The following is a 27,432-nucleotide window of genomic DNA, read 5'->3' on the forward strand; positions in this document are numbered from 1 at the left end:
AGAAATCGCCGGGAATTCTGCCATTATTTAGGCGGAAACGTTAGGAGCATGTCATGTGAATTCCAAGCTTCATTTGCATTCCCGATATTGCGTCTTTGCGCAATTCAAGTACTCAAACATACACAAACAAACTTAATTACAAGAAGGTGCCTCATAAGCCATTTGTTTAGAGAGCAATCGACATAACGATATACTAGAGAACTCTCTGACTTTCCTTTTTTCTGTACTTGCCCTTGAATTTTACTTATGTTGCTCCGTGGCGATTTTTGATTTAGATTTTCTCTCCCCTTGGGCTGTCTAAGAGCTTCACCACCTTCGAAACAAGACGGCAAGAATGGAGAAATAAACTGCTGAAACGAGAGTCCTAACAGGCGGTCTAGGGGTGACCTGTAAGAAGAACTAGACAGGGGCTCTCCAGCATGGATTTGGAGACCCCTGGGATAGGGTTTGGGCTGTGAGGTACGTGCTCCTCCTCCTGTCGAGCTCTATGGATGAACTGGAAGAAAACGTAATTCTCCATCTTGAACCGTAGAGCATGTGTGTTACATACAGGCAGAGTCAAATAATAACAAACTTTAAAAGCTCATCCACAACCTGTACTTACATCCTTCACTGCAGTAAAGGATGAGAGCTGAATTTACTCTGGCGTAGTCATGGTAATAAATCAAAAAGCAACTGCAAAGTGGACGATTTAAACGATCTGAAAACAGGCAGATCATTCATACTGCCTTCATTAAAAAAAAAAGAACTTGACAATACAGGAAAATGTGCCGCACTAAGCACAAGGATGGAGCTCGTTTAGTCTCCCACTACTGATGCTCGCCAGCTCAGCCAAGCTGAGGCAATGTGTCAGATGTCATGATACGATTTGGAATGGACCAGGGCTTCTCCAAGCTTAATGGTCCCTCGTCCCAGAGGGTTCCTGATTGTCCGCTGGGCAGATAACTCCCTGAGCCTGGATTTCAAATTGCAGAATGAAAATGAGTTCCCAAGGGGGGCTTAGGAGGTCCATGACCCTAAAGGGATTCAAGCCAAGGCATGCTTTGGCAGCTCGCAAAAAAAAAAGAAAGAAATCGCGACTAAATAGAAGAATGCAGATGGGGGTGCAATCGAAAGGAGACCTTCGAACCACATAGCTTGTCTGGCTGCCAGCAGTCGAGCGATCTGAGGATCTGGCCCAGGTGGCTGTGCTGTCATTTTTGACAGCATGGTTGGGTGGTTTGCTCCAGACTCCTGCAGGTTGTTCTTTTTTTGTCCTGTAAAGAAGAACCACTGTTCTCATTTTTTTTATACACACTTCCATGCTTTTTTCTTCCCCCCACTTGTGTCTCCTGGTGTTGGCGTTTCCCTGCTCGTCCTGCGGGAGGTCCGCCGGATTGACCCCCTCGGGGCCTTTGGGGATTTTCGGATCATTTCCACCCGGACCCCTCGTAGCCCCTCCTGCGGAAGACTGAAAAAGATCCAGTTCTCGGAGCCTGTCAGGGTGAGGATCCTCTACCTGCAGCAGCGGCAGGTCAACCACTGTGTCTCCTAGGGGTTCCTGCAGGTGTGTTTCTGTTTATCTGCCGCTGGAGCCCCCTGTCAGGGATCCATCAGTGGTCAGCAGCCCACAGGGTGAGGGGCTACGGGCACAGGGGCACAGCCAGCGAGTGGCCAGGATGGAGTGACTGACTAACGAGATCTCGGGAAAGGAAGAAGTTCCTTTTTTTTTCCCCTTTCTTTTCCAGGAATTTGTCACGTTTCAGCCAATTATTTTCCTCCCCCGGCAGGGGTGCCGGCCGCACACAGCTCCCTGGTGCCGCCGATACGTCCGTAATGCGACGGAGCAGCGGCGAGACGTCCCCCGCGGAGGTGCCGGAGCCGGCGTCCTGCGCGTCTCTCGCAATTAATTTGCAAACGCGGGGAAGATTTTCCTCGGTCCTCTCACTTGACTCATGCATTCTCTTTTTCTCAACACTGAGAGATTAACTATAATTCACACGGCTACGGCGTGCGATAAAAAAAAATTAAACGGGGGGGGGAGAATATCATTAAATTGCCTAATTTAGAATTTTTATTCCTTCAAATTGAAGATACATGGGGGCTAGCTGTTCTACTTTTTCCAGCTGTGGCTGAACGTTCCTTTCCTAAACTGAGTTAACGGTCTGTGGACACTAAGTTTTTGATGGTATAATCATTATTCCTTATTGTTTACATTTGATTATGCCCTTTTGCGTTTGTTGAAATGGTGTTCTGCAGACAAGTATCTCATAATTATGAACAGCACCGACACAAAGGACTTTTAAAATCCAATTAAACTGCCCTGCACTGTTGGTGGAGCTGTGTGTTGGTTTTATGAAACCTTTCACAAGGATGAGATAAGGTTTTTGTCCTTTACATACTGCTACAGATTTCATGGAAAGGATGATCTAGCCTCTACCTGTTGTTGCTATGACAAGCTCAATGATTTATTTGTTTTCCTGGGGGGGGGGGGGTTTGAAACAAACTGCCAAATTAGTAAAAGTATACAAAAGGAAAAACAAAAGTGAAGGAAAAGGCATGGGACCGCTTAAAAACATCCATTTCCTCTGCCATCAAAGAAACAACACGCATCACTTTCCAGAAGGACATGGTGAAGTCTGCTCAGCTGTTGCCAACTATTAAGCAAGATGGAGTGGCGTGAAATAGCATTAAATATTGTAGAAATATTGCAGTAACATGTACTTGTTTCAAACTGTCAGTGCCCATCCCTTCTGCAGGTACTGCACTTCTATCCAAAATATTTCAATCCTGCTCCCTCTTTCCTCACCCCAGGAATTTTAAATTCTTGGATGCCTGTTTACTGAGCACTTAGTTTTAAGCCAAAACTCAATCTGCCGATCTCAAACACCATGCGTGTTCGTGTAACAGAGTAGTAGTAAAGCAGTAGTCCATCCGTTTCAATGATCATAAGAGGTCTTGAAAACTCAGAACATATACTCAGTAGGGAGCAACTGTTTTTGGACAGGGGATCAAGATTTCACTAAGTTCGGATCCTTAATTTCTAGGCTAAAACAGGCTGAAATGTACAGTATTTCTAAAAAAAGGCTGGCAGTGCTGAATGAAAACTACGAAAAGCAACAGATTCTTTCTGTAAGAGAGTTGATGGGAATAAAGCTTCGATTTGCTGCTAGAGACTCCCCCACAGCAAAACTCTGAGAGGGGTCTTCAGGATGGCATAGGTGTCACTGAATTCATTCTTACAAGACGCCAGTGCTTAAGATTTTCACAGGCAGAAAGCGCTCTTGGTACAGAAAGCCCTTCAAGGGAATGTCCACCGCATCCACACAGTTTTGTAACAAATGAGAGCGCCCTTCTCCCAGTTATTGATTACCACCAAGGAGGTCATTAACGATGGTCAGCTCGGGCTTTCAGAGCGAAGCTCTCTTCACATAATAAACCCATCGGGGCGGTTCTGGGAGAAGACTGGCAGGTCAAACCCATGCAGACACGCCCTCACGCCAACTGCGCTGATCCTGTCTCTGAGCTCCAGGCATCTGTCTCGTTTCCCTCCGGCCCAGGTGAGAAAGAGCAGTTTCCCCACTGCTGCTAACGAGATGCTAATACAAAGAAAGTACACAGGGTTGCGCTTAGCTGTTCCACTCTTCAAGAGGAGCAGGAGAGCAGAGCAGCAGCGCTAGCTGGCTTTAACTTCTAGCAATCAGGCAGCCTTAAATGATGCCGGAAATAAATGAGGGTTGAGGGGAGAACATCCATAAAGGATGAATCAGTTTCAAGTCAAGAGAAATTAGCCAGGGGGAAAAAAAAAACCTAGGTGCCATTTCTCCTACATTAAACTAAGCTGGCAGGGTGGCTGAGGCTGGACGAGGGGGAAAAAGCTCTTTCATCGGAGCCTGATGTAACAGTCTAGTTAACGTCCTGAAAGCTCATGACAAGCTTATTAATAAGAGCCTGCGGATGAGCCGGGGCCAAGGCTGAGTAATCCAGGGAGAAGGCACGGAGAAAACTGACGAGATGCTCTTTCAAAAGCCTTCAACGTGCCAACCGCTGTGCCCTCTGCATGACAAAAAAAAAAAATACTTCTGCAAATCAAACCGAATAGCGAGAGAGGGAGAGCAGAAGTTGATTTTTTTCATCGAGATGGCTTGCTTTATTTATCCATTTACCATATTAAGACGCTAATTTTCCACTGTGGGCTCAACCATCCGCTAATGAGCTGCTGCTAATGAGAGGGAGCAGCGTGCCTACTGTGCAGATCCTGCTCCTCTAAAACTGGAGTGTGCCGAGATATTTCTGTAAGAGAGATGAGTTCAGGCTGAACTGTCCTCCGAGAGGGGGAAACGGCGAACTTCTCTTCGGCGTACAGATAATGGTATTTCCAGGTTGTAGCTCCTCTGTGTGCAGTTTTAACTGCGCTCAACGTTTCCCCTCAAGCATTTTATTATTCTATCTGTGAGGCAGCACAGGCAGGGGTTAGGGCTCACAAGAGAGCCCCTCATCTATCCCGGGTGTTGCTGCAGCCCCAGACACAGCACACCGGGGGATCAGCAGGCCCAGTCAAGACAGGGAAGGCTGGGCGGATGAGATTAGGCACTATCTACCCGGAGCACGGTGCCAGAAGGCAGAGCACAGTGGGGAATATGGGAAAAAAAAAAGAAATAAATAAAAAGGTGTCTTTCAATAACTTGCAAATGTATTTCCAAGTAAATCCCAAATCCTCTCGGAATGCTCGGAGCACTGGAGCAAGGAAGGAGCGGAAGAAGGGGGGGGAGGATAAAACACAAACGAGCTCTCCTGACCCCGAACTGCGTAACGAGGAAAGGGAATTAGGGGAGACGGGGCTGTGGATTGCAACGCAAGGTGCACGGGGTGGAATGAGGGGGAGGAGGGGTTGGGGGCTCACTGAGGTGCTGATAAAGAATTACAGGAGCAAAAGACTTTCACACAGGGAAAAAACGGCGCTGCTCAGTCAGACGAGATGCTTTCTCTGTAGACTCAGTCCCGGCAGCTCAATTCTTCTGCGGCACATTGTCACGCACAGACAACCCACACGCATTGCACTGCAAGAAGGACTGCCGAGGCCAGCCCACTTCGAGACTTAACTGCACCATTAACCGGGCCTCAGACATACAGCACGGGCCTGCCAGCCCACAGATCCACTGCCGCCTCAGCAGAGGTAGGGTCCAGGACTGGGCAGCCCCACTCCTGGAGGTATGAAAAGTCCTCAGTTTTCATTTTCACCTCTGATCTTAAATGCTTCATTGCTTCATTCAGCTACATGGACAGAAAGTCAAATCATCTGTTTCTTTATTAATTGGAGGCTAACTTATAAGCACCTGCAAAACCTGCAGGAGTGCAGTCCCCCATCCATACCTAAAGAGTGTTTTAAGGACTGAATGTGGATGCCTTCTCCCTTTAACTAAGAAATATGCTCACATCTATCACGCTTTTGATCTGTTTGTCCTTTGTTTGCCCTTAGATAATTCAGCGGTTCCTTAAAGGGGGGAAATTAAAAGGAAGTTTTCATGTATTTTAAGTATTTTACACCAGTGTTCAAAGGGACTCCCATCTGACGCTTATTCTTTGCTCAGTAAAACTATTTACAAGTCGCGGCCGTCTCCTACAGAGGTGCATATACCTAATAGTGTTTTGGGATATTTTGGGATAGACCAAGCTGTGAGCTCTGCAAGGTCTGCAGAGCCCAAGGAAGCAGAAACTAGGTCATTCTTATGGGAAAAAAAAAGAAACTCTCTGTGCATTCTGATAATGTGCCAAAGAAGCATTAATATAAGTTAAAAAAAAAGGGACAGAGATAAAAACCAGGTTTGTGAATCCCTGGTGCCCAGGAGACTCTATTAATAACATAACATAATATGAAAACCACACAATCACAACCAAAAAAGGGCTATCAAGATATAGCATGTGAAAAAAAACACATTATCAGACCAGTATAAGACTAACAGCCAGGGCTACAGCTTTCCCTTTTCAATACATTATGTTCCTGATCAGACCCTGCAGGACGACCATCAGGGCATCCAAGAGTTTATAAACATTACTGTGCAGGCAGAAATACCACCGACGACTTTAAGATTAATAAAAAACCATTTGTGAGAGCAATAAAGTTAGAAGAGCTACAGTCTCAATAAGGCAACTGAAGCAGAAAATCGATAGCCACTAGGAATGCAAGATAGCCTCTCCTTCGCAGCACGGCACAAGGCTAGCTCAAGGTCTCATTTGGAGCTTAACATTTTGAGGAAAAAAAAATGTTTGCTCAGTTAAATTTAGCAAAGCCTCTCTGATTAAAATTAGTATAACAGGCATTCCATTGCCAGCAAGCCACCTTTCACGCAGTATTTAAAATCCAGTTGTCAGTGTTTCCAGCTGAAAACCAGCAAATTGCTCTTTCTAAAGCCTGTAATAAAATAGCTGCAAGGCCAAACTTTGATGCTGTGCTGCTTTCCTCCCTCAAAACCTTGCACAGTAGTACGGAAGAACAGCATTGTGTCGGACGCGGTGGAAAATATTTTCTTTTGTCGAAGAAAGAAAACAAAACTCCTGGTGTGTGCTGTGTGGTTTAATTTCACAGCAGAATGCTAGAGCCTGCATGCTTTTAAGAAAGTGTAGCACGAAAGGCCAAGATGCTAACTCTATAATTATGCGTGTCTGTGTTAGGCTGTGGTCATAGGCTCATGCGTCAGAATGACTGCATGTGTCCGGGAGTGTGTATGAGCCTGGGTGTGTGTGTCTGCGTCTGGTCTAACTGTGATCCACGTGAGGGTCTTACATGCTCTCATCTGTGTCTGCAAAGATGAGATGAGGAACCAGCACCTGAGGAGACAAAGAGGTCTGGACACAGAGATTCGATATGTGCTTAATTAAAGGCCCTCTGTCCTATAACACTGCTGTTATTAATAAGGCTATAAGGAATAGGCTGGTTTTCAAAGACGAGGCCTCTAATGTTCAGAGGGGGCTCCTGAGATCCTCTTATTGCAGTCAGCCACTTGAGCAGCTGAGCACTGATTAAAGGGGCTTATGAAAGTCGCACCTGGGACAAGAGGCAAGGCAAATCCTGCTCTCCTTTTCTGCCAAAGCCATTCAGACCTGTTATTACCTCTCTCAGTTCTAGGGTCTTGTGTGCTCCTTTTGGTTGATGTTGGACAATGCTTTTGAAATTAGATTCAGTGAAAAGTTCACCAGTGCAGGTGGTGCACATGCTTTGCCTTTCAGTCTGTTGCTGTATAAACAAGGTTTAGCAGCGCCCAAGAGCTCCTCAGTTTTCCAAGGTAAAACATTAATCTATTTACATTAAGTCCTCCTTATTGTCAAAGGATCAGATGTGCAACTAGTGCAATTATTAACCAGGGTTAATTAAAGGTCAAGTACAGCACTAAGTCAAAGCTGCAGGTTATAGCTTTAAGTAACACCTGCTTAGGACAGTCACTTTTTATTCATCATATTTGGACAAACCTGTGGGAGAGATGTTTGAAAACCCACTTTTATTTCTGTTTAACATCGTCTTTTTGTCTCGTCTCTTTTAATAATTTTATATGTACAGCATCTTGTGATGTTAAAAAAAAATGCCATATAAACCAGGCACTTACACTTATGATCTGCGATTTATTTAAAGAAACTCTGATGGAAAAAAAAACAACATTTTTCCTGACCTACTAATTAAATCTCCTACACAGAGTCTGCATGGCAGTCAGCCTTTCAGAAAACACAGGGTATGCCTAGGTGAGCCGATTCCAGAGTCATGGAAATGAGTTTTATGATTGTGATGCTCCCATAAAATTTGAGTGATGCTCCCATAAAATGAATGTTTGTGATGCAGGAGCCCACTCCAGAACATGAATCTGAGTTTAGAAGTAGTCAGGGGCATCATTTAAGATAAGATCACTCTATTGGCCATATACAATTTCTTGCATTAGGAATTTCTTTTCGCAGACCCCAGCTTGCTCTCCATGAGACACACAGACAGGGAGAGAAGCTGGGGGTCAGAGCGCAGGGTCAGCCATTTATACGGCGCCCCTGGAGCATCTGGGGGTTAAGGCCCTTGCTCAAGGGCCCAACGGAGTAGGATTCCTCTGCCGGCCGCAGGATTTGAACTGGGAACCTTCCAGCCACAGGCGCAGATCCCGAGCCACAGAGCCACCACTCCGCCATTAATTTGTATTTAAATACAAGGACGTGCACCTAGACCAAAGAAAACCTAGGGGTCGCAGGGAATGAAAATGTTAAAGATTTAAATTAATATGGGCATCAATTCCAACAAATAAAAAAAGGGCATGAGCTAAAAGAGTAATGATTCCTACCTGCGCCTGTGCTGGCTGTAAGCCCACTCATTGCTGTTGAAGGTGAAAAGTCTGGTCCAGGGGTGGTCGTGTTCTTCCCCTCCTCCTCATTGTACCATGTGTGGCTGCTCTGGTGGCTCTCCATCAAGGCAGAGGTGAGCACCTGGCTCTGAGAGGTGGCCGAGGGAGGTCCCTCAGTGGTTGCAGCAACCATAGAAGGCCTATCTTCCGGGCCTGCCGACTTCTCCACTGGGGAGGCAGCCAAAGTAGGCTTCCCAGCTTGGACTACTGGTGTATAATCAAAGAACACTGAATGGGTTATAGCCTCTCCCACAGAATCCTTGAAGTCCAGGCCTGCCACTGCTGGCGGCTCAGAGAAAGAGCTGCTCTCCGGTCTGTCTGACCAAAGGGGTGGCGACTCCTCAGTGTGGTTGGAGTCCACTTCCCCTTGTGTCACTTTCTCAGGTGACCGCGTCACTGAGACTGCTGGCAGCTCAGTGGGCTCATCACGGTCTTCTGAAGGACCCCCAGTAGGAGCAGAGAGCCCAGACTGAGCCGGGGACTGACGCACCACCGGACCGTGCGTGGTTTGCGATGACAACCGACCCTGAGCCCCGTCTGTTTGTAGAAGCTGCTTCTGGGTGGCCAGTGGCACATCGGAAGCATAGGCTTCGGCTGTGGCTGTCCGAATGGTGGCCAAGGGCTCAATAGGGACGAATGACAAAGACGTGGCCCATGTGCTTGGTGTTGTAGCAACAACTGGGGGGTGAGGTCCAGCTTCGGTCACGTAGCGATCATGTAGGATTTCTTTCTCCTCCACAGGGTGCAAGGTTGACTGTCCACCTGTTAGAAGAAAACCATCCGTGCTGGAAGGTATTTCTGTTACGATGCCTTTGGGTTCTGAAGGGACAGGTGATTGAGTTGGATGCCGGGCATACAATATTTCCCCTTTTGCCTCTGCAGCACTGACCTCCGAGACCAAAGCAACTACCTCTCTGGTGGGCTCAGAAAATGAGTGTCCACCTGCCGTGTCCTCTCCTTGTATCTCAATCCCACTGTTCACACCAGTGGAAAATGTGGTTGAATGTCCTTCCTCCAGCTCTCTGACAGTTGTATGCTGATCCATAACAACCTCACTGGTTGGTGAGGGGGTTGCGTTTCCTAAAGACACCATCTCTACGGGGGTTGTTTTGCTTGGGATGGCAGTGGGAGCCACTGTGGTCACAGTAGAACCATTAATACCGTTAAATCCATCCATCCCACCAAGCAAATCCCTTACTCCACTTCCTTCAGCTTCCTTATCTGCTTCTATTCCAAAAGGAATTAACTCTTTCACTGATGAAGCTGGACTGGATGGGGGTTTGAATGCTACATGATCTTTTGCGTGAAGGAACGGCACCAGATGCAGCGAGTGTTCCTCCGGATCTTTGCCATCTCCAGAGTAATTGTCAGGATTTTCCCTAGAGGCTGGGATAGCGAGGAGGTCCAATGCTGCTCTCTTGGCTTCCTGGGAGCTCACCGACTCTGAGGAATCTGCTGCAACACTGCCCTGTGCAAGGTGTGGGTAAGCTTCTTCCATCAAAGTAGGCAGCTCTTCTCCTGACGTATCCAGTGTGGTGTCAGACAAAGTAGAGGATGTATTTTCTAGGGCGGATGACTGGCTAGTGACTGCAGTGGTGATAGCCTCAGGTGTAGAAACCTCTTTCCCCATTGATTCTGTGATGGCAGTCTGCTCTCCTACAGAAGCACGGTAGCCTGGTGTGCTTATATCCGTGGTTTTCAGAGTCCATTTGTCAAGGCTATGTGGCACTGTCGGTGAGGCTGGCACAGTGCTGGCAGCTAAAAAGCCTGGTGATTCATTACCAGCTATTGTCGAATCCACTGTCCCAGGGTGTCTTGGTACAATTAATCCTGCAGGGACAACATACTGTGATTAACTTAGCGAGCAAGAGCATTAGCTTTAATTAAATGCACGTTAAATTAGCAATCAAAACACAAGCTCAAGAAAACTCCAGCGCTGGAGTCATTATTTTTTAACGCATTCAGCCAGCTCTACCTTTCACTTATTTATTCAATCTTTTTGTTCAAATTAATCCGAAAAAAAGGGGAAATATTCTAAAGCTGTTCGTCAGTCCCGAGGAAAACCTCATTATTTATTTGTACACTCACAAGGATTCCAAGAGGCAATTTGGTGTAATTCCCTTAAAACTCTTTAAATAATTCATTCTCTTTGCAATTCCAATAACAAAAATGCATGTTTACATATTTATGTATTTTGTAGCTGTGAGGTGAGCCACTTCTCAGCATTCACTCAGACAAAAGACAGCTCTTTCCACAGCTCTTTCATGCACGGACTGTCAGATACTTTGTCTGCCTTCCAAATTCAAAGGAGCCACTGTCACTGTGGAAGTCAAGTCTTTATGCGTCTGTACAGTAATAAAAAGAAAGATGGAAAAATTAACAGTGAGGGTTTCCAGATGGAGTACAAAGACAGGTGTTGGGCTTTCTTCTAAAAAGATGAAAACCACAGGAACAGGAACTGGTAGGAGGCGATCATTCAATCGAGTACAGCCCCGTAGGAGCAAGCGGGCATTATGGAGAGGTTGCTGATCAACCGCATTTTACCGTGAGTGCAGACGGGACAGTTCCCATACTCTGCAGTACTGTAGGGTGATTTATTAATACGCTCTCTTCCTCAACGCTGTGCTTGCAGAGCTCTGCCTCTCGGAATGCTTTGTGCTGTCGGCTCAATCTGTCTTCCGCAGGGGGGCCGCGCAGGCACAGCCCCTGGCTGACAGAAGGACTGAGGTGAGAAGGAGATGCCTTCCCATGGCAGAGCACTCCAACTGCAGGGAACCCCTCTGTGATAATCATATACCTCCTCCACGAACCAAAACCATTTCCCATTTCTCCTCATGGCATGTTCCACATTCGGCTGCAAAACTGTTTCAGGCGTGGGATCTCCTCCCCTTAATTATTTAATGCCAAGACTGTCTTGTAAGTGGTTACAATTCCTGAATAATAAAAGCGAATGAATATTAAAATAACTTAAAAGACGTTAAAGATAAATATATGGAAAACAGCAGTTCAGATTCCCTTTGATTTGTGGAGTACACTTTCAAACAGATTTTTTTTCCCAATTAAACAGTTCTGGGAGATTTGTATGTAAATGGTATGAACACCATTTACTGTGTATCATATAGAGCCAAAATACAATATTTCCTAACATATCTTAACTGCTTCATTTGCAGCTGTATTAGAGGTCCAGAGAAGTTAGAGGAAGAATAGAACAGATGAAGGCTTCTCAGTTTTGGCAAAGTGTTAGCGCTATCGACCCTGTCACCCCTGTGTGCTGATTCAGAGCAGTTAAACTGAGCACTTTATGTCTCTGTACGATATTCAACAATAAAGTCTTATGACAACTGTGCTACAGTATGTGTTCCTTGTACTGCAAACCAAATGTTAAAAATTAACTTGAATGAGCCACAGTTTGCAAAGAACAGCTGAATGCATTCAGTAAAGCCTTTCCACACAACAAAACCATCCTAATAAACAATCGCAATTCAGTGTTTTCCACTGAAAGGGCTTTGAAATGTTCCTTGTGCGTTTCTAACCATGGATCCTCGACCGGGATTCTTAGAGGCTGCACTCAGCAACGGACCCGAACTGGGAGAGATTCCGAACACCAGAGCTCCAGTAACTGTTCATTAAACGGACCGTGGGATTGATTGGAAACCGGGCCCCCGCAGAGCGCACGGAGACGAAAGCTGAATTTTGAACCCAGTATTAAAACACTCAAGCCCCAGGCTGAATCCGGGTCGGGGGGGGGGGGGGGATTCGTAATAATGAAGCACAGGGAATGGAATTAAAAAAAAAAAGCTGACCTTTATTGATTTCCAACCAAAGCAATTCATCACAAGCCGCCGCCCGGCCTGGACAGTTATTGTTTTATTTCCTCCTGCGCTCGCTGTCGCGTAATCCCGAGGCGGTGATGAATCCGTACCGCAGCAGCGACACAGAAGTCTTCGGCAAGGTTTCTAATTTTAAGCCGCAGTGCTGTCTTAGGGACATCCAATATCATACCCCCCCCCCGCACCTGCCAGACATTCTCCTCACCTCCTTCCCCCATCTCCCCACTGCCAGCCTTAAATACTCAGGGAGCTTGATCTGTTCCCCCATCCTTCCACCTGATCCAGGGAAAAGGGCCCCACATCTACTTCCACCACAGCTGTCCCACGCAATTGACTCCCTCCTCTCACTTTATTGTGCTCCTGAACTACTCTGCCGCTTAACGGGACGTGCTCTCCGTCAGCGTTGCGCTTAATGTGATCTCGGCTCTTTCTCCTGTGGATTCTGGTGCGGTCCGGGTTTGAAGGATCAGCTGGATGGAGGACTGGGAATGATATGCACGGAGCATGAAGACAGAATGATTACACTCCTCTCGTGTGCAGCCCCTCCTTTTTGGAGTGTCCTGCAGGAAGCTCCCAGGAATTTATTGTTGTTAGGCAGGAGGGGGCGGGTGTCCTCTTTACTGCCCCGTCAAGTTGGGAGTGTAGATTGCAATGAGATGCTGCTCAAAAGATGACACCAAAAAGTCAGATGGCCAATTGTGTAAGCATCATTGGGAATGTCTTAATAACACGCTAGATATTGTCTGTTCCTCCTTATCTCTACAGTATACGCATGTCCTGCCTGCTGAGATTTATAATTCAATGATGTGTCGATATGAACAGATTAATGCCCACCCTGAAGGCTATTGTGGGAAATGAGCTCTTGCTTAAATAAAGAACTTCGCTTCGCGTCACGCTTGATTAGTATTTAGACTGTAATTGCATTTTTCAAGTAAACAGATAAACAACGGAAACCATGTATAACCATCTCTGCTGTAATTTTAAAATTCTATAATTCTATTATTAATGTGATTACAATCCTGTTTATTTGGGAATGTCTGGGTAAACATCGACAATATGAGCGAGCAATTCAAGATTCCCTTCTGAATTAAAAAACATATTCCAATACATTAATATTCTGCAATGACAACAACAGCATTCTGCAGAACTACTGATTTTCAGCAGACAGAAATGACTGGTGTAGCACATCTAATGGCTAGAAAGCACTGTAAATTTCAGAAGGATTTAAAACCATTAGTTAAGAATACAAATGTTGTGTAAAATAGAGGTGAGATCTCTATCAAGCCCTACATGATAGAGTCTGGTGAATCCGTAGCACTGAATTCTCTTACCTGCTGATGGATCTGTGTCTGGGATAGTGGTGGGACTGGCTGCAGTGGGCTCTGCTCCTTGCTGTGCTAAGACAGCTCCTTCAGAGTGTGGAGGGTGCAGACCTGCGGAGCTCTGTTGAGAAATGGCATCTTCCTCACGTGATTTTGGCTGGGGGTCTTCCAAGCCCAATGCATCTGCATCAACATCTGCATCCAAATTCAGTTCTTGGGCCTCAGACAGAGATTCTTCGGGAAGCAGCAGGCTGTTGGATTCTGCACCTGCAGCCTTTTCTGTTCTGGTCTTATTGGGGATGCCAGTAGGCTCTGGGTGGCTCAGGTGCACCGCCTCTTCACTGTGACCTTCTTTCAAACCTAGTTGTCTCGTTCCGCCAACATCTGGGTGACTTACAGGCCATCCGCGGTCATCAGCCTGGTCTCTTTCCGCAGCTGCATTGCTGTTGCTTGACTCAAAGAACGTTTCCCTCTCCTGATCCGAGATCTCCTTATTGGAGCCTGTGAGTCCGTCACCAGCAGATGCGCCATGCGAGGGCTTCACGCTGATGTGCTCCAGTATGGCGTTCTGAGTAGTGAAATGGCTCGTCTCAGGCTTAGAATCTCCATCAATTGCTTCTCCTGTAGGTTCTGCAGCAGGTCCCTTTCCCGGGCTGATTGTGGACTGTCCCGGTTCTCTTGTCCCGCTGGGTAAAGTAGAGGAGAAGGCTTCCTCCAAGTGATCCGTCAACAATCCCCGCATGTACACAGGGGAGTCAACCAGATTAGACAGCAGGCTGTTGTTGTCCAAAGCCTGCAGACTGGGGGAGAGGGAGGTCCCATGATGAGACTGTCCTGCGTGTCCACCAGTCTGCTGGAATAAACCCTCCACTTCCTCCTCCGCCCCCTCTTCCTCTCTGGCGGATCCCCCCTGCTGCTCCAGGCTCTCCAGGGAAGGCTCGCCCTCCGGTGCCGGGCCTGGGGAAGCAGCCCGCGCGCGGGTCCCAGGAGGGCCCTCCGCGTTCTGCTCCGCCGGCTCTCTGAGCCGCAGGCTGGACGGGCCCACGTGCATGACCACGTGCTCCCCCGACATCTCGGCAGAATCGTTGGACGCAAGGGAGCTGAGCTCCTGCAGGCTGACAACACCGGTCCAGGTGGACGGCTCGAGGGCCAGCTGGTTCGGGGCTCCAGCCTGGGCGTCCTGTTGTGCGCTGTGACCCCTGCTGCCCGAGCTGGCCTCACCGCTCCAGGTCTGCCTGACCTCAGCAGAGTTCGATACCTCCGACTCCTTGGTTAACAGCAGCGCAGCAGCCTGAGCTCTGCTATCTCCTGCTGGCATCTCTGGGTACAGAAGAATATAACCAGGATTAGAATTTCATTTACACATTGATATATGCGTATATAAAACATTAACGCCCGCTTATGCATTCTTCAATGAATACTGCATAACATTCGTTTTCAGGAAAATGTGAGCTGTTTCTTTGCTGTCACCAAGACATAACAAAAGTGCTGGATATGCTTGTTTCCATTTCTATTTGTATTTATGAAACAAACATATTTTGTAGTTTGAGATTTATTCAAAGGCTTATTACTAAGCATTTAAAACTCATGACAGTGGCTGCATCAGGGGATTTAAGGAAGCAAATGAAAAACACAATAATCTTTCTCTGAAGTCTATTACATTTCTCTAACACTCAGTAAAGCTAGACTCAATAATTTCATTCTGTACTACCAGTCCTCTACTTCATTATACAGATCCTAAAACCCCCAGAGTAAAAAGCTCCTGAAAAATAAACACAGTAAGTCAGGAATAAGTATTTGAGAAAATTAGATACCGAAGGGGCATTTAAGACAAACACCTTCTCAGGAGTACAAATCCAAACACCAGACAGAAAGATATATTATTTACCAGTGATAAACAAGTGGTTTGGGTATCTTTTCATCAATGGCTTAAGCAATTGGAAGCAATGCTAATCTGGATGAATTAAGTAATAAAATGACTTAATTAAGTAACTGGGTGGCACAATGGTGCAGAGTGTTTTTTTCCTCGCAGCGCTGGGGCCCTGGGTTCAATTCCGGACCTGGGGTGCTGTCTGGGTGGAGTGTGCATGTTCCCCAAGTATTCACATGGGCTTCCTCCAGGTGCTCCGGTTTCCTGTCACAGTCTAAAGACATGCTGCTAGGTTAATTAGCTTCTAGGAAAACTGGCCCTGGTGTGAGTGTGAGTGTGTGCCTGTGTCTGTCTGCCCTGTGAGGGACTGGTGTTCTGTCCAGGGTGTATCCCGCCTTGTGCCCATTGCTTGCTGGGATAGGCACCAACCCCCACCAGACCCTGTACTGGATAAACATTTCCAGAACGTTTCATGAAAAGAATAGGGGTGTTACCCTGGCAACCAGGCCAAATTTCCCTCTGGCCTTTACCAGTCATGGCCTAATAACCCCCATCTCTGAACTGGCTTCATCACTCTGCTCTCCTGCTGAGTGGGGAGCTGGTGTGTGGGGAGCGGACTGGAGCATCATCCAGGTGGGGCTGCACATTGGTGTTGATAGTGGGATTCCCCATTACCTGTAAACCACTTTGAGTGGAGTGGAGTGGAGTAAAGCGCTATAGAGGTGATGGTGATGGTGATGGTGATGGTGATGGTGATGGTGATGGTGATGGTGATGGTGATGGTGATGGTGATGGTGATGGTGATGGTGATGGTGATGGTGATGGTGATGGTGATAAGGGAGTTAGGAAACGGATGGATGGGATAAAGTGACTCGGAGCTCTGAGCCGGGAAGGGAAGGAAAGAGAGTACCACTGTAGCAGTAGGCGTCGAAGAGCGAGGTGGTGTCAGGGAAGCCAGTGCGATTGGGGTTCTGGTAGACAGTCCTCACGCCGGGCTCGTCCCCGCCGCAGTTCCGCCGGGGGTGGTTGATGGGGTAGCGCACGCTGCCGTCCGCCAGCCAGCCGGGGTCGCAGCGGTCCAGCCCGTCCTGCCAGGCCAGGTAGAGCTGCCCCACGGTGGCCAGCTGCATGCCCAGAGAGTGGCAGTGTGTGGAGGCCGTGGCCAGGCTGAGCTTCTCCGGCACCGCGGTGTGGAAAACCTCCCCTGCTCAGAGAGAGAGAGCGACAGGCTCATCGTGGTCCAAAAGCCATGAAGGTGAGGCACAACGTTTCGGAACCTGGCGAAAATAGCGAACCCATGGGATCATATGGTGAAACAGTTAAAGTATAGTGTAGGTATGAAAAAAATGTATTAAACTGCAAAAAGACCTTATAATTTTTCCATGGAGACCTTAGGAAAGCTCACATTTGCCTGTCCTTACAACTGTTACTTGAAGCAGAACCTTTCCTCCTCTTCTGACGTCACCCAAGGCTTTGAAGGTCCATGTGTCAAGCATTGTAGGAAGAGCCTACCTTTCATCTGCCTTGAAAAACAGTAGACATCATACAGCTCAGCGGGGTCCCTGTCGCCATAGTTCCTGACTCCAGGTTGGTCCTCTCGATCTCCATAGCAACCTGGCCTGGGGGACCTGATTGGATACCTGCAGAGACGATACAACCAATGAAAACACACTTACACCTACTGTACATCACAGGTTTCACAACATGGGGAAAACTGACGAGACCTGACATATAGCACCTCCTGCAGTCCAGAGTCCCATCACCGTGGAGGGGCACTAGTTTAAAAACAACTCTGGTCAAGAGGGAGGAGCGCCACCTACTGGTCCACAAACACCACTTATAGCAGCAACCTGGGTTTTCGTGCAAGGGCTTTCTACAACTGACTAGGCCCAGCTCTGCCTAGGCTACAAGGTGGTAACCCTCTGCAGGGTTAAATGGTGGACACGAGAAAATTCACCATGCATGTGAAGCACAGAAATATTCACCTCTCCAGTAATATTTAATCCCTAATGAACCCCATCGTCTCAAGCTGCCTAACACGTTAGCCCTCCTCCTCCTGTGTTGAACTATTCCCATTGAAATACTTTTAAAACCTATTCCCCAAATTCCCCAACATCTGATGTCTCTATTTCTGTGATCTAATTACAGTTTTTTTTATTCCACCACTAAGTGTGTAGCCACGTTGCTATAGAAACCGTACAATTAAAGTCAGCGCAGGCAGCAAATCACCACGGTTATCTGCGATAACTGGTAATCTGACTGTTCTGGCCTGGGGAAGATCTGAGGAACGCAGTCACTTAACCAGGGCTAAAAGCCCATGAACTGCTTTGAAGTCATTTCAGCACAATTACTAAGCCAACAGGAAGAGATCTACTTGAGGCAGGGGGTTCTCTTAATCATCCATTCATTTGCACTATCACTGGATCGTGGCTGGTGCTGCAAATGTATCTTCTGCATGGTCACTTGCTTCATGCACAACCTCGAATTTGTATAAGCTGATGTGTTTGTGCCTGCTCTGTTTCGTGCTTGGTGCTTTATCGCCTTGATGAGACTACTTATGTTATATACCTCTCCAAGCACAAGAAGAGAGCATGGATTATCACAGATTACATCAGCATGGCCACCCAGTTCCTGAGACTCTTTAGCTCTCTTGACAGAAACCCAGCAGGCTCCATGCCTGATAAGCGCACACGCCTTGCCTGACAGTCTGGTCCGAGAGCCAGCCCGCATCACAGTTGTCGTAGCCGTCGTCAAAGGTGGCCTGGAGCTGGGACGGCGTGGCGATCGCAGCGGAGTTCTCCAGGCACACCCGCTGGGCGTCTCGGAAGGACAGGGCATACCGGTCACTGGGCGCCCGGTAATGAAATACCACACCTGAAGAGCAGGGGAAACGCACAGACAGGAACCGGCTCAGCACAGAAAGAGACAAATCCAACTTTACCAGGCCGGTTGGGAACATTTCAAAACCATATGGGAATCTCCAGGCCTGTTAAGTTAAAATTTATTCTATAATTCTATTAATTTCACCTTCCGAATGCATTCCCTGAACAAGAAACAGCGAAGGCATTAGCAGGAGAAATTGCACAGACATGCACTTGGATGCAGTTACTGTATGTACTTCTTCAAAGCATTAAGTAAGCACTACTGATAAATTATGCAGCAAATATTGTATCTGGGAGGAATACTTTTCAAGCAATCACATTGATTTGATATATACATTTTATGGCTGTTTTATAGCACTGCAGACAAACAGCAAGTTATTTGCTAGGAGAACAGGTTCCTTTAAAATATATTTAACCTGCTCTTCCCAAAACAGCTTCTTCGAAGTGTTGAATTTGTTTCTTACTGACAGATTTTATATGAGAATTTCAGCGGAGCCGCTGTTTGCATTTCTATCATTTGTTGTAGATATGTCTTTATAGAACAGGGATGCCCAATCCTGTCTAAAAGGTTTTCATTCCATCTCAGCTCTCAAATGGCTAAAACTGGCTTAACTGAACTTGTTTAACATCTTTTCTGGGCTCTTCAGGTGCTGCTCCTGTGAAGAGACCTTGAAAACCTGAAAAACACCGGCCTTCCAGGATGAGGCCCGGGGAGCCCGCGGACACACCAGGGGCCCGGGGAGCCCGCCGACACACCAGGGGCCCGGGGAGCCCGCCGACACACCAGGGGCCCGGGGAGCCCGCCGACACACCAGGGGCCCGGGGAGCCCGCCGACACACCAAGTGCCCGGGGAGCCCGCGGACACACCAGGGGCCCGGGGAGCCCGCGGACACACCAGGGGCCCGGGGAGCCCGCGGACACACCAGGGGCCCGGGGAGCCCGCCGACACACCAGCTGTCCAGGACCAGGACTGGATACCCATGTTGCAAACTCAATAGATACTCTGCAAGGCCAGATTTGCCAGGCTTGGAAACCGTGGACGGCCTGCCAGGCAGTGACAGACTGAGAACACAAGCTATGAGAACACAGACACATTCCTGGGACCCCCCTCCAGCCACACATGGGCTTAGCTCCAGTGATGGAGAAAGATTCTCCACGGTGCAGGAATTCTGCCTCCGCCAGTCTAACGCTAGTGAGCTACTACACTAAAGAGGGAGCTGGCTGTATATGGCCAGGATACCAGCACCATGCTGTTTCAGGCACGGGGCTTTCTAAAAAGCCTTGGGGGCCAGAGCGAGGAGCTCGTCGGTGGAGCCGTGCTGTAATGACTTCACGCGACGAGCTCGTACGAAAGCCCAGACATTTCTCAACGGATCCAACACGTGGGGAGCCGCTCCGAAACCACGGCACTGGCTGGGCCGCCGTTCCGCTCAGGAGGGCTCTCCGCACTGCGAAGTGATGGCTCGTGCGGAAGAAACCAAATGGGGGGAGGAGGGGTGGCTGGGGCTTTCAAAGCGGAAATCCAGCTCCTCCCTCAGCAGTGATGGGAGCCTTCCCACCGGTCCGACCCCCCTCCTCCCATTTCTCAAAGGAGACCCGCTCTCCGGGGACACAACAGCATGAGAACAAGGTGAAAGGGAGCCTTTCCAGATCACTGCAGGGAAATCCTTCAGACTAAGGGCCAATTTCAGCAATCACCCCCCATGCTAGCCGAGGAAAACGAGATCCACTTCATGTTCCATTTCTTTGTGTTGATCTGTGCTGCATCGCGGCCTGCGACTATTTAGCTAGCCGCCACGTCCTCCCTTCCTCCCTCTCTCTGTTCTTTCTCTGGCTCGAAAAGGCGGGGTACTGTGCCAAGCGGTCAACCGCGGCTTCTTTGCATTGTCACAGGACAGAATCAATTCCACATTCTCACCTACGGGCACTCCTCCCATCCTCAAACAGAAAGGCCATCACTCGGAAGGTGGAGGGGACAGCTCGCTCTGTCAAGAGCACTCCACGTGAAAGGGAATGGTCCTGCGTTTTCAGACAACATCCGGTCTCACACTCAATTTATCCTCTTTATTACAACCTGACAGCCAGTTTACTAGATGAATTCATTGACTAGTAAACGGAACGAACCTTTAATTTTGAGTTTGAGATACACTGTATAGCATTTTTGATCTTTTGCAGCTGATTATTCAAAACATTCACTTCATTAAAGCTACAGTTATTTATAAAACACTTCAGAGCTTAGTTAGAAGTATTACAATTACACAGTTAATTCAATAATTAGACTATGTAACTGAGAGCTCTGGAGGACCAGAAACAAGATTAGAATTTGAGAACCCTTCCCTAGGAGAAGAATATAAAAACTGATAAAACCAAATGGCAGGAAAAGAAGAGGAGAGGAGAGTTCATTGTTTTTAATTCTTGTTTTTTTTTAAATATTTTCATTGTTCTGCTGCAAGAGTGCACTGTGACTTTAACAAATACCTTTCAAAACCCCAGGTACATTTATAGATGTTTTTTTTTACCTTCACTGTGCTCAACCAACCTTTTTATTTTTCGGGCCACAGCTGTCAAAGATAACTGATCCCTAGACACTAATTGGAGAGACACAGACAATTGACCACGGTATAGGAGAGTAAAAAAGGTTAGCTGAAGCTCCATATCCTCTCATTTTAACTCGCAGTAGAATACAAAAGCTCACTGGTGCCCAAATTATCACCTCAAATCCCAACAAATGAATATGATATTGATATAATCCTTTTCCATCAATAGCAGTTAATTAATTCATTAGCAACACACAATATTAATATTGAAAGTGGCGCGCTGTGCAACGTTCCGTGACTCCCAATTAAGACCAAGCCCTAGAGATCATTTGTCGAGGAATGGGTAATAGGTTTTTCTCAGCGAGGATTTTTATGGCATGTCAATCGATTTGCCTGCATTTCCAGTGGGAAGCCGGCTCTCCTGTGGAATCGGCGTGAGGTTTCGGGATCCACGCTTGCATGGATGCAGCGCCACAGCAGGAGCTGTGGGGCGCAGTAGCTCTCCCCAGGCGAGCACGCTGCTGTCCAGGACTGCATAAAGCAGACCTTCGACACAAATAATGCAGAATGGAAAGAAAAGCATTCCTGCACCCCCTGATGTGCAGCTCTCACTTTCTCACAGAAGACGCTAGTCTTCAGACCTTGGATTGAATGCTAAACAAATATGTGAAACCCCTGACATTAACTACTGGAGCAATAAATCACCATTAGCAAAGCATGGAATGTTTTCCTTCTGATTCTTTGTTTGCAGCCTTCTCCAACGCCCCTGGTTTCTGCGTGATCAAGGGTGGTGGTGGGGGACGGGGGACGGACAGGGGCTTCTGTTTGTTCCTGTGATTTGTGCTTGAGGTCTAATTTGTATAGTCTGCTTAAGGAAATGGAATATACTTAAAGAGTAAACCAGAGATAAAGAGGAAGGTGTCAAGAGCTTCATCCTGCAAAAGAAAAGGAATCTCAGAAAGAACATTTCTGTTGTATTAAAGGGACTAGGAGAACACATACTACCCTGCTGCTTTGTATTACCATACAAACAAAAGCTGTCACTCAGAATCCCCTTGCGTAGCAGGGATTGTGTATTTAGATTAGTCAGAGAATGGAACAGCCCAAATTCACTGTCATGTTCCATAATGAAGAGATACCCTAGAAATCGGATGGTGACCGTGAAGGATATTAAAGCTCACACTTGAGTTACTGGGTGATGTTGGCCTGACATAGGGGGGATGCACTCAGGGGAAGAGAAGAATATGGAAATGACACAAGTGGCGATCCATGTGTTCTGGCCAACAATGGCTGGGAGCCTCTCTCACTGTCCTCGCCCTTCACAGCCACCCCAGCGGGCGGAGTGCACTTACCGGTGACCTCGAGGGGCACGGTGTCCTGCTCGTCGTCGATGCCCACCACCACCTCGCAGCGGTACAGCCCGGAGTCACTGGAGCGCAGGCCGGTCAGCGCCAGCGTGGCGTTGTAGCGGTTGTCGGGGTACCCGGGGAGGGTGACGCGGCCCTGGAAGTCCTTCTTGACCTTGATGACGTTGTCCTTGGCCACCAGGACGGACTGCTCCCGCCCGCTGAGCATCTTGGTCCACTTGATGCGCGGGGGCTCGTGGGAGGGGCTGGGGCGCAGGGTGAAGACGCAGGGCAGGAAGGCGACGCCGGCCAGCTCCTCCCGCACCATGCGGTGAGTCACCTTCCTCATGTTGACCAGCTTGTCGCCTGCAGCCAGTCCTGCAGGGGGCGCAAGAGACACAGGGGTTGACATCTGCCACCACTCTAGACCAACATCCAGCTGCCCAGTAATAACACAACAAGCGACCTCGCATCGCCTGATGCTCAGACACCCTGACTCTGATGCTCAGGGTGCTGACTCAGGAAGACCTACAGAGAGCGCAGACACTTATTTTTTCCTTTTTAAAAAAAAATAAATGAAACCTCTGTCAAAAATCTAAAAAAATCACAGGTCCATCCTAAACAGGAATACTCTTTTGTGTATTCTTATTTTACATAATTAATATCACCTTAATTAGTTCACTGTTAATATTATTTCCAAGGTCTTTAATCAGAGACAAAACGATGAGGATTCTTACATTACCTGTAGGGCTCTGGCTTTTAAAGATCAAAGCATTTTTGATCTGAAATATCCTGGATTATCTTTATTAGCTGTTATTGATGTTTCTAAATCACAAGACCGTGGTCACAGGTACATGATTTCAGACAAGGTGAACTGACGTGTCAGTCATGTTGAGGGGTGAGACATCGAGGTGAAACTTGTGATGGTTCTCTGCTTGAACACCCACAGATTCGCTCTTTAGGTAACTCATCATGACTCAAATCGTCAGGTTGAACTCCACATTTGTGTGAATGTGTCAAGAACTTTAGACACCAGGAGATAGAAGGTACACATAGCAGTGCAGTGATCAACACCTTTACTATACAGTGAACAGCATGGATGTATCTCCTATGTCACATCCAGCTCCTTTTCATGCAGACTTGGAGATCAGTTCCTTCTTTTCTTTGTACAAACAAGTTACAGATCCTCACACACTTCCTTAGCAGTGTCAACTAATCTGAGACTTCCTGGAATCAACAGACTGTGCCAAGGTTTCAGAGTTGATGCACAGCAGCGCTTGCCGAACTGCTGAAGGATGTCTTGATCTCTCAGGCAGCTAACAAGTCTCCATGGACCCCCCCCACACCCCAGTGTTTTTGCTTCACAGAACTTCCTGTTAGTTTAATTGGGGGGTGTCTGGGCAAAACTCCCTGCTCATCAGGAATTCAGGAAGCACAGAGTAATTTCCAGAGTGCCCCTCCGCTGTCGGTACACACCTGAGATAGCATCTCATTCTCAGGCAGCTTGACAACTTCAAAGCAAAAACGTGATGCAGGTGTATTAAGAGGTGGTGTCACCACAGACTGTGCGGCAAGTTCCCCTGATCCATCTCTTATTAATCACAATGAGCACAGAGATCTGGTGAAGATAAAAGTGGAGTGTGATCAAAATCAAGTGCACTTAAAAACCTCTTTTTTACATGCTGAGGATGAAATTTCATTTCAAGCTAATTTTAGCATAGTAATATCCAAGAGCAGTGACATTTAGCTGAAAAGTGAATATAAATATATAATGTATTGATTTATTTTTCATTATGTACACTTTTGCTACACCTACAGCCAATTCTGGTATTTTGCTTGTAGAAGAGTTTAATTTGACAAATGGCAGAAACTTTGGGTAGTCGCAGAAACTGTGTCCCCAGCACTTCAGTTTATCGACTCTCCAAATTGATTAACTTGCTGCTGTTTCAGGAATAATGCAGCCATTACGTTGGGCGCAACTGTTTCCACTACGCCTCGCAATTGAACCTGCCTTTCCACAGGCAATAGGGAATTGGTGCTCGTGCCCTGGCTTTTTTTTCTGGTTTGTTTGAAATTCAAGCTAGGCAGTGCTGCATTAACATCAGATTTCATTCAGCCTTCAATCTCCCGGTGCAATTCAATCACAGCTCCACTGCCTCACTCCTGATCCCAGCCACATTTGGCCCAGTACAGAGGAGAGGGGTTTCTGCAGCTACCTGAAGATGTTGTGGCTCCCTCTGGGGAATGGAGATTGCAGTCTGCATGCAAACTGTCATTTATCATTTCTGCTACAGAAAATATATAGGGTATATATATTAAGCGACATACATGAACTAAGTTCTTTTTCTGTATTAACATTTCATGTTTGCAAGTGCACTTCAATGCATGACAGGCAAGACCTTTTTAAGCACACAATGTTCAGTGTAATTGTTAGCTATTATAAAACCAAGAGCAGAAAAAAGAGTCATAAAAATGGACCTTGTTTTAAGTCGAACACTTAGTTATTATCACTGAAACATGCACCTTTTCTCATCGCCCTGCCACATGTGGGCACAGTAGAGATCATGACTGATCCCACTGCCACACAACAGCCCTCACTGGCTTGCTTCCCACCTCCAGCCCTTCACCAGGCTGTAAAATTGCCTCTAGTGAAAGTCATGCCTTTGGCAAAAAACAAATCAATACAAAGCAACGTTTTGTGAAATGACTGCTGCACCCTTAAGCCAAGCAAGCAGATACAGAGGAACATGAAGAATCTGTGTGCATTTCAAGACAGGGGAAACACACTGAAATGTTTTTAAGTTTTCATGATTTTGGCATACTGCATTTGTGAGAGTGTGTTCTGCATATGTATAATCCATTAGGATTATTGTTCTTGTTCTACCCTTTAACTCCTGTTTCAGCAATGCTGAATGAACCCACAAGACTCTCTTGCTGACCACGTACTGAGGGCTCGAGATTTCCAGTCCCAGCTTTCTGAACAGGGCAGTCAAGGAACTCTTCCTTTTCTGGGACGATGCAACTTGAACCTGACTCGTCTGGGGCTTCAAGCGGGATGGTGACAAAATTAGAGCACACTCAACCACCTTCAGCCCTTGTTGTTGGTAGAATTGAGATTTAGAAGGGATTCAAAAGTCACTGAAAGAATTCTACACCCATTCCTTTTCAGACGGTCCTTTTTCCGAGACGGTTTATTCTGCACAAGTTTTAATGCAGAGACGGAGCTTTTTTCCTTTTAAATGCATTCCATCTCTTATTCCTGCAGTTCTGAAACTCCATTAAAGAAGTATCATAAGTCCAAACCCTAACCTCGAGCAGGGTGAAAACACTTTACTTTGAAACCGAACACATTACGAAGCAATACAATATTTACCACACCGGGCCTGCTTGAGTGCCCCAAATAGATGTGCAATTTCATTCGGCAGCGTATTACTTTTTTTTTTACAAAAGCACTATAGGTAATGTACCTTATTATCCAGCACAGTACTTAATAAAAATTGATAGCTCTTACAAGCTGTGCTCTGTTGATAGCATCTTCCATTTTTCAGGGCCAGGAATGGCACCCAGAAACTCAGAACCAAGTGGAGCAAGTGCAGATTGCCTTTGGAACAGGGGTAGATTGGAGTGAATGAGCTTCCAGATCAGGCAGCATGAAAGCCAGGACAGGGAACCGATCAGTTGTCACAGAGCCCTCGCTGAGAACAGACACCCGAAAGCCCTCACACTGCGAGGGGCGGAGCTGTGCAAACATATGTGGTGTTTTTGCTTTCCCAAGTTCCATCGGGGTGAATCATAAAACGGAAACCACACAGAGAGAGAGATCTAGGCAAAGCCAAATACAGGAAAGCTGGCCAAGCCAGAAATCTGCTTTGGTTTTAGTGTTCAAAATGAACACGTTTCATATTCTACCTATCGCAAGCTCTGAGCTCAACAGAGAACTTTTTTTAAGTATTACTATCATCCTTGCGCTTATTCATACAGTGCATTGCAGGCTTAGAATCAGGCTTTTCTGCCTTTTGCTCGCTATGTAATACCATGCTGATATGAGAAGCAGGGCTGCTCTCCAACTACAATTTCATGATTTCTCTGGTACTCAACCTGAGTGGGTTTCGCCAGTCCATAGCTGTAACACGCACGGCAAACAGCAGATTAAGAAACCGTCAACCTGAGATGCCTTTTTTCATCCAACTAGAACAGATGTGAAACGAATTAATCAGTGATAAAGACATGCATCACTAGTTTCCCCAGTCCCCGGTCAGCTTTGCTACAGTACGGTTGTTTTGCGTGTTTTCACTCTCCCCTATTCAATCTCTGACGCTAAATCAAAAGGAATCAATTGAAGATACTTTTTTAACCAGATTATATTTTAAGGGGGCCGGGGAAGAGGGGGGAAAAATGGCTTTTTTCCCACATGGTAAAATAATGAATGTAAGCAGCAAAGGCTCTCAGCAGTAGAAATTGCAAATCTGCATTTAGATGGAAATGTTTTTACAAGCATAACCCTCAAGAGACCCTCGCTTTGTTTGAAAATCCACCCGCCTTTTTTTTTCCCCTAAATGAGACGCAATCAGACAGTCTTGCAAAAAAAAAAAACAACACTTTGCAGGGCAAACACTGGGCATATGAGAGAGAGCTCATTTCTACAAGGGGGCGGGGGGTGGGGTCGTCTTACATGATTGCCAATTTTTCTGCATTTCAAAGAACCCCTCTTTTATTCTGAGGTTTTTATTATTCACTCCCATCGGAAGTCTTTATCTCCGCATAGTGGCGATGAGTGGACACAGTAAAAAAAATACTAATAATTAATTACCATGATAGAGCACATTTGCCAGTCATTTTCCACCTGCTCCTCTGCCTGCTTCTACCTGTAATGAATTTATCATTGACAGAAGTCCTCACCCTTACCCTTGACTACTGGTTCAATGCAAAATGCCCCATCAATCCCCACCAAACAGAACTTGCACCAGAGTTCTGTTTCCGAGTTATAGGACTGGCGTGAAACACAAAGCAAAAGGGCTTTGAGCCGGGACAGGGAATAAAGCCGTGCACAACAGTGAATGGAGGGACCTGAAGGGAGTCTTTTATTGTGCAAATCCAGCCCCAGAATCCACTTGCTTCAATTGAAAATGGACAATCGCCCGATTGAGAATGTTTTTTAATTGAGTAGGGTTTAATGGTTTATTAAGAGTGTGTACTCATTGTAAGACATCTATTGTGGAGTAAAGTTTGATTAAAAAGAAACACAAAGCAGTAAGGAGTCATTTGAAATAAGACAGGTTTGTCAGACAGTAAG

General features: G+C 46.8%; 1 protein-coding gene across 2 annotated transcripts in view; it reads right to left on the reverse strand.

Moving 5' to 3' along the window:
* The window catches only part of ncanb (neurocan b), a 103,505-nt gene that overhangs the window by 46,104 nt on the left and 29,969 nt on the right, over positions 1–27,432 (reverse strand). For both annotated transcript variants that reach the window (XM_069185917.1, XM_069185916.1), the window contains exons 3-8: positions 22,146–22,517; positions 18,073–18,247; positions 16,886–17,013; positions 16,284–16,577; positions 13,513–14,823; positions 8,292–10,181 (exon numbers count right to left, since the gene is read on the reverse strand). In XM_069185917.1, the coding sequence (XP_069042018.1) occupies positions 8,292–10,181; positions 13,513–14,823; positions 16,284–16,577; positions 16,886–17,013; positions 18,073–18,247; positions 22,146–22,517 (4,170 nt within the window). The remainder of the gene's footprint in view (positions 1–8,291; positions 10,182–13,512; positions 14,824–16,283; positions 16,578–16,885; positions 17,014–18,072; positions 18,248–22,145; positions 22,518–27,432) is intronic.

The sequence above is a fragment of the Lepisosteus oculatus genome, chromosome 29 (assembly GCF_040954835.1).
Source record: "Lepisosteus oculatus isolate fLepOcu1 chromosome 29, fLepOcu1.hap2, whole genome shotgun sequence".
Lineage (NCBI taxonomy): Eukaryota > Metazoa > Chordata > Actinopteri > Semionotiformes > Lepisosteidae > Lepisosteus > Lepisosteus oculatus.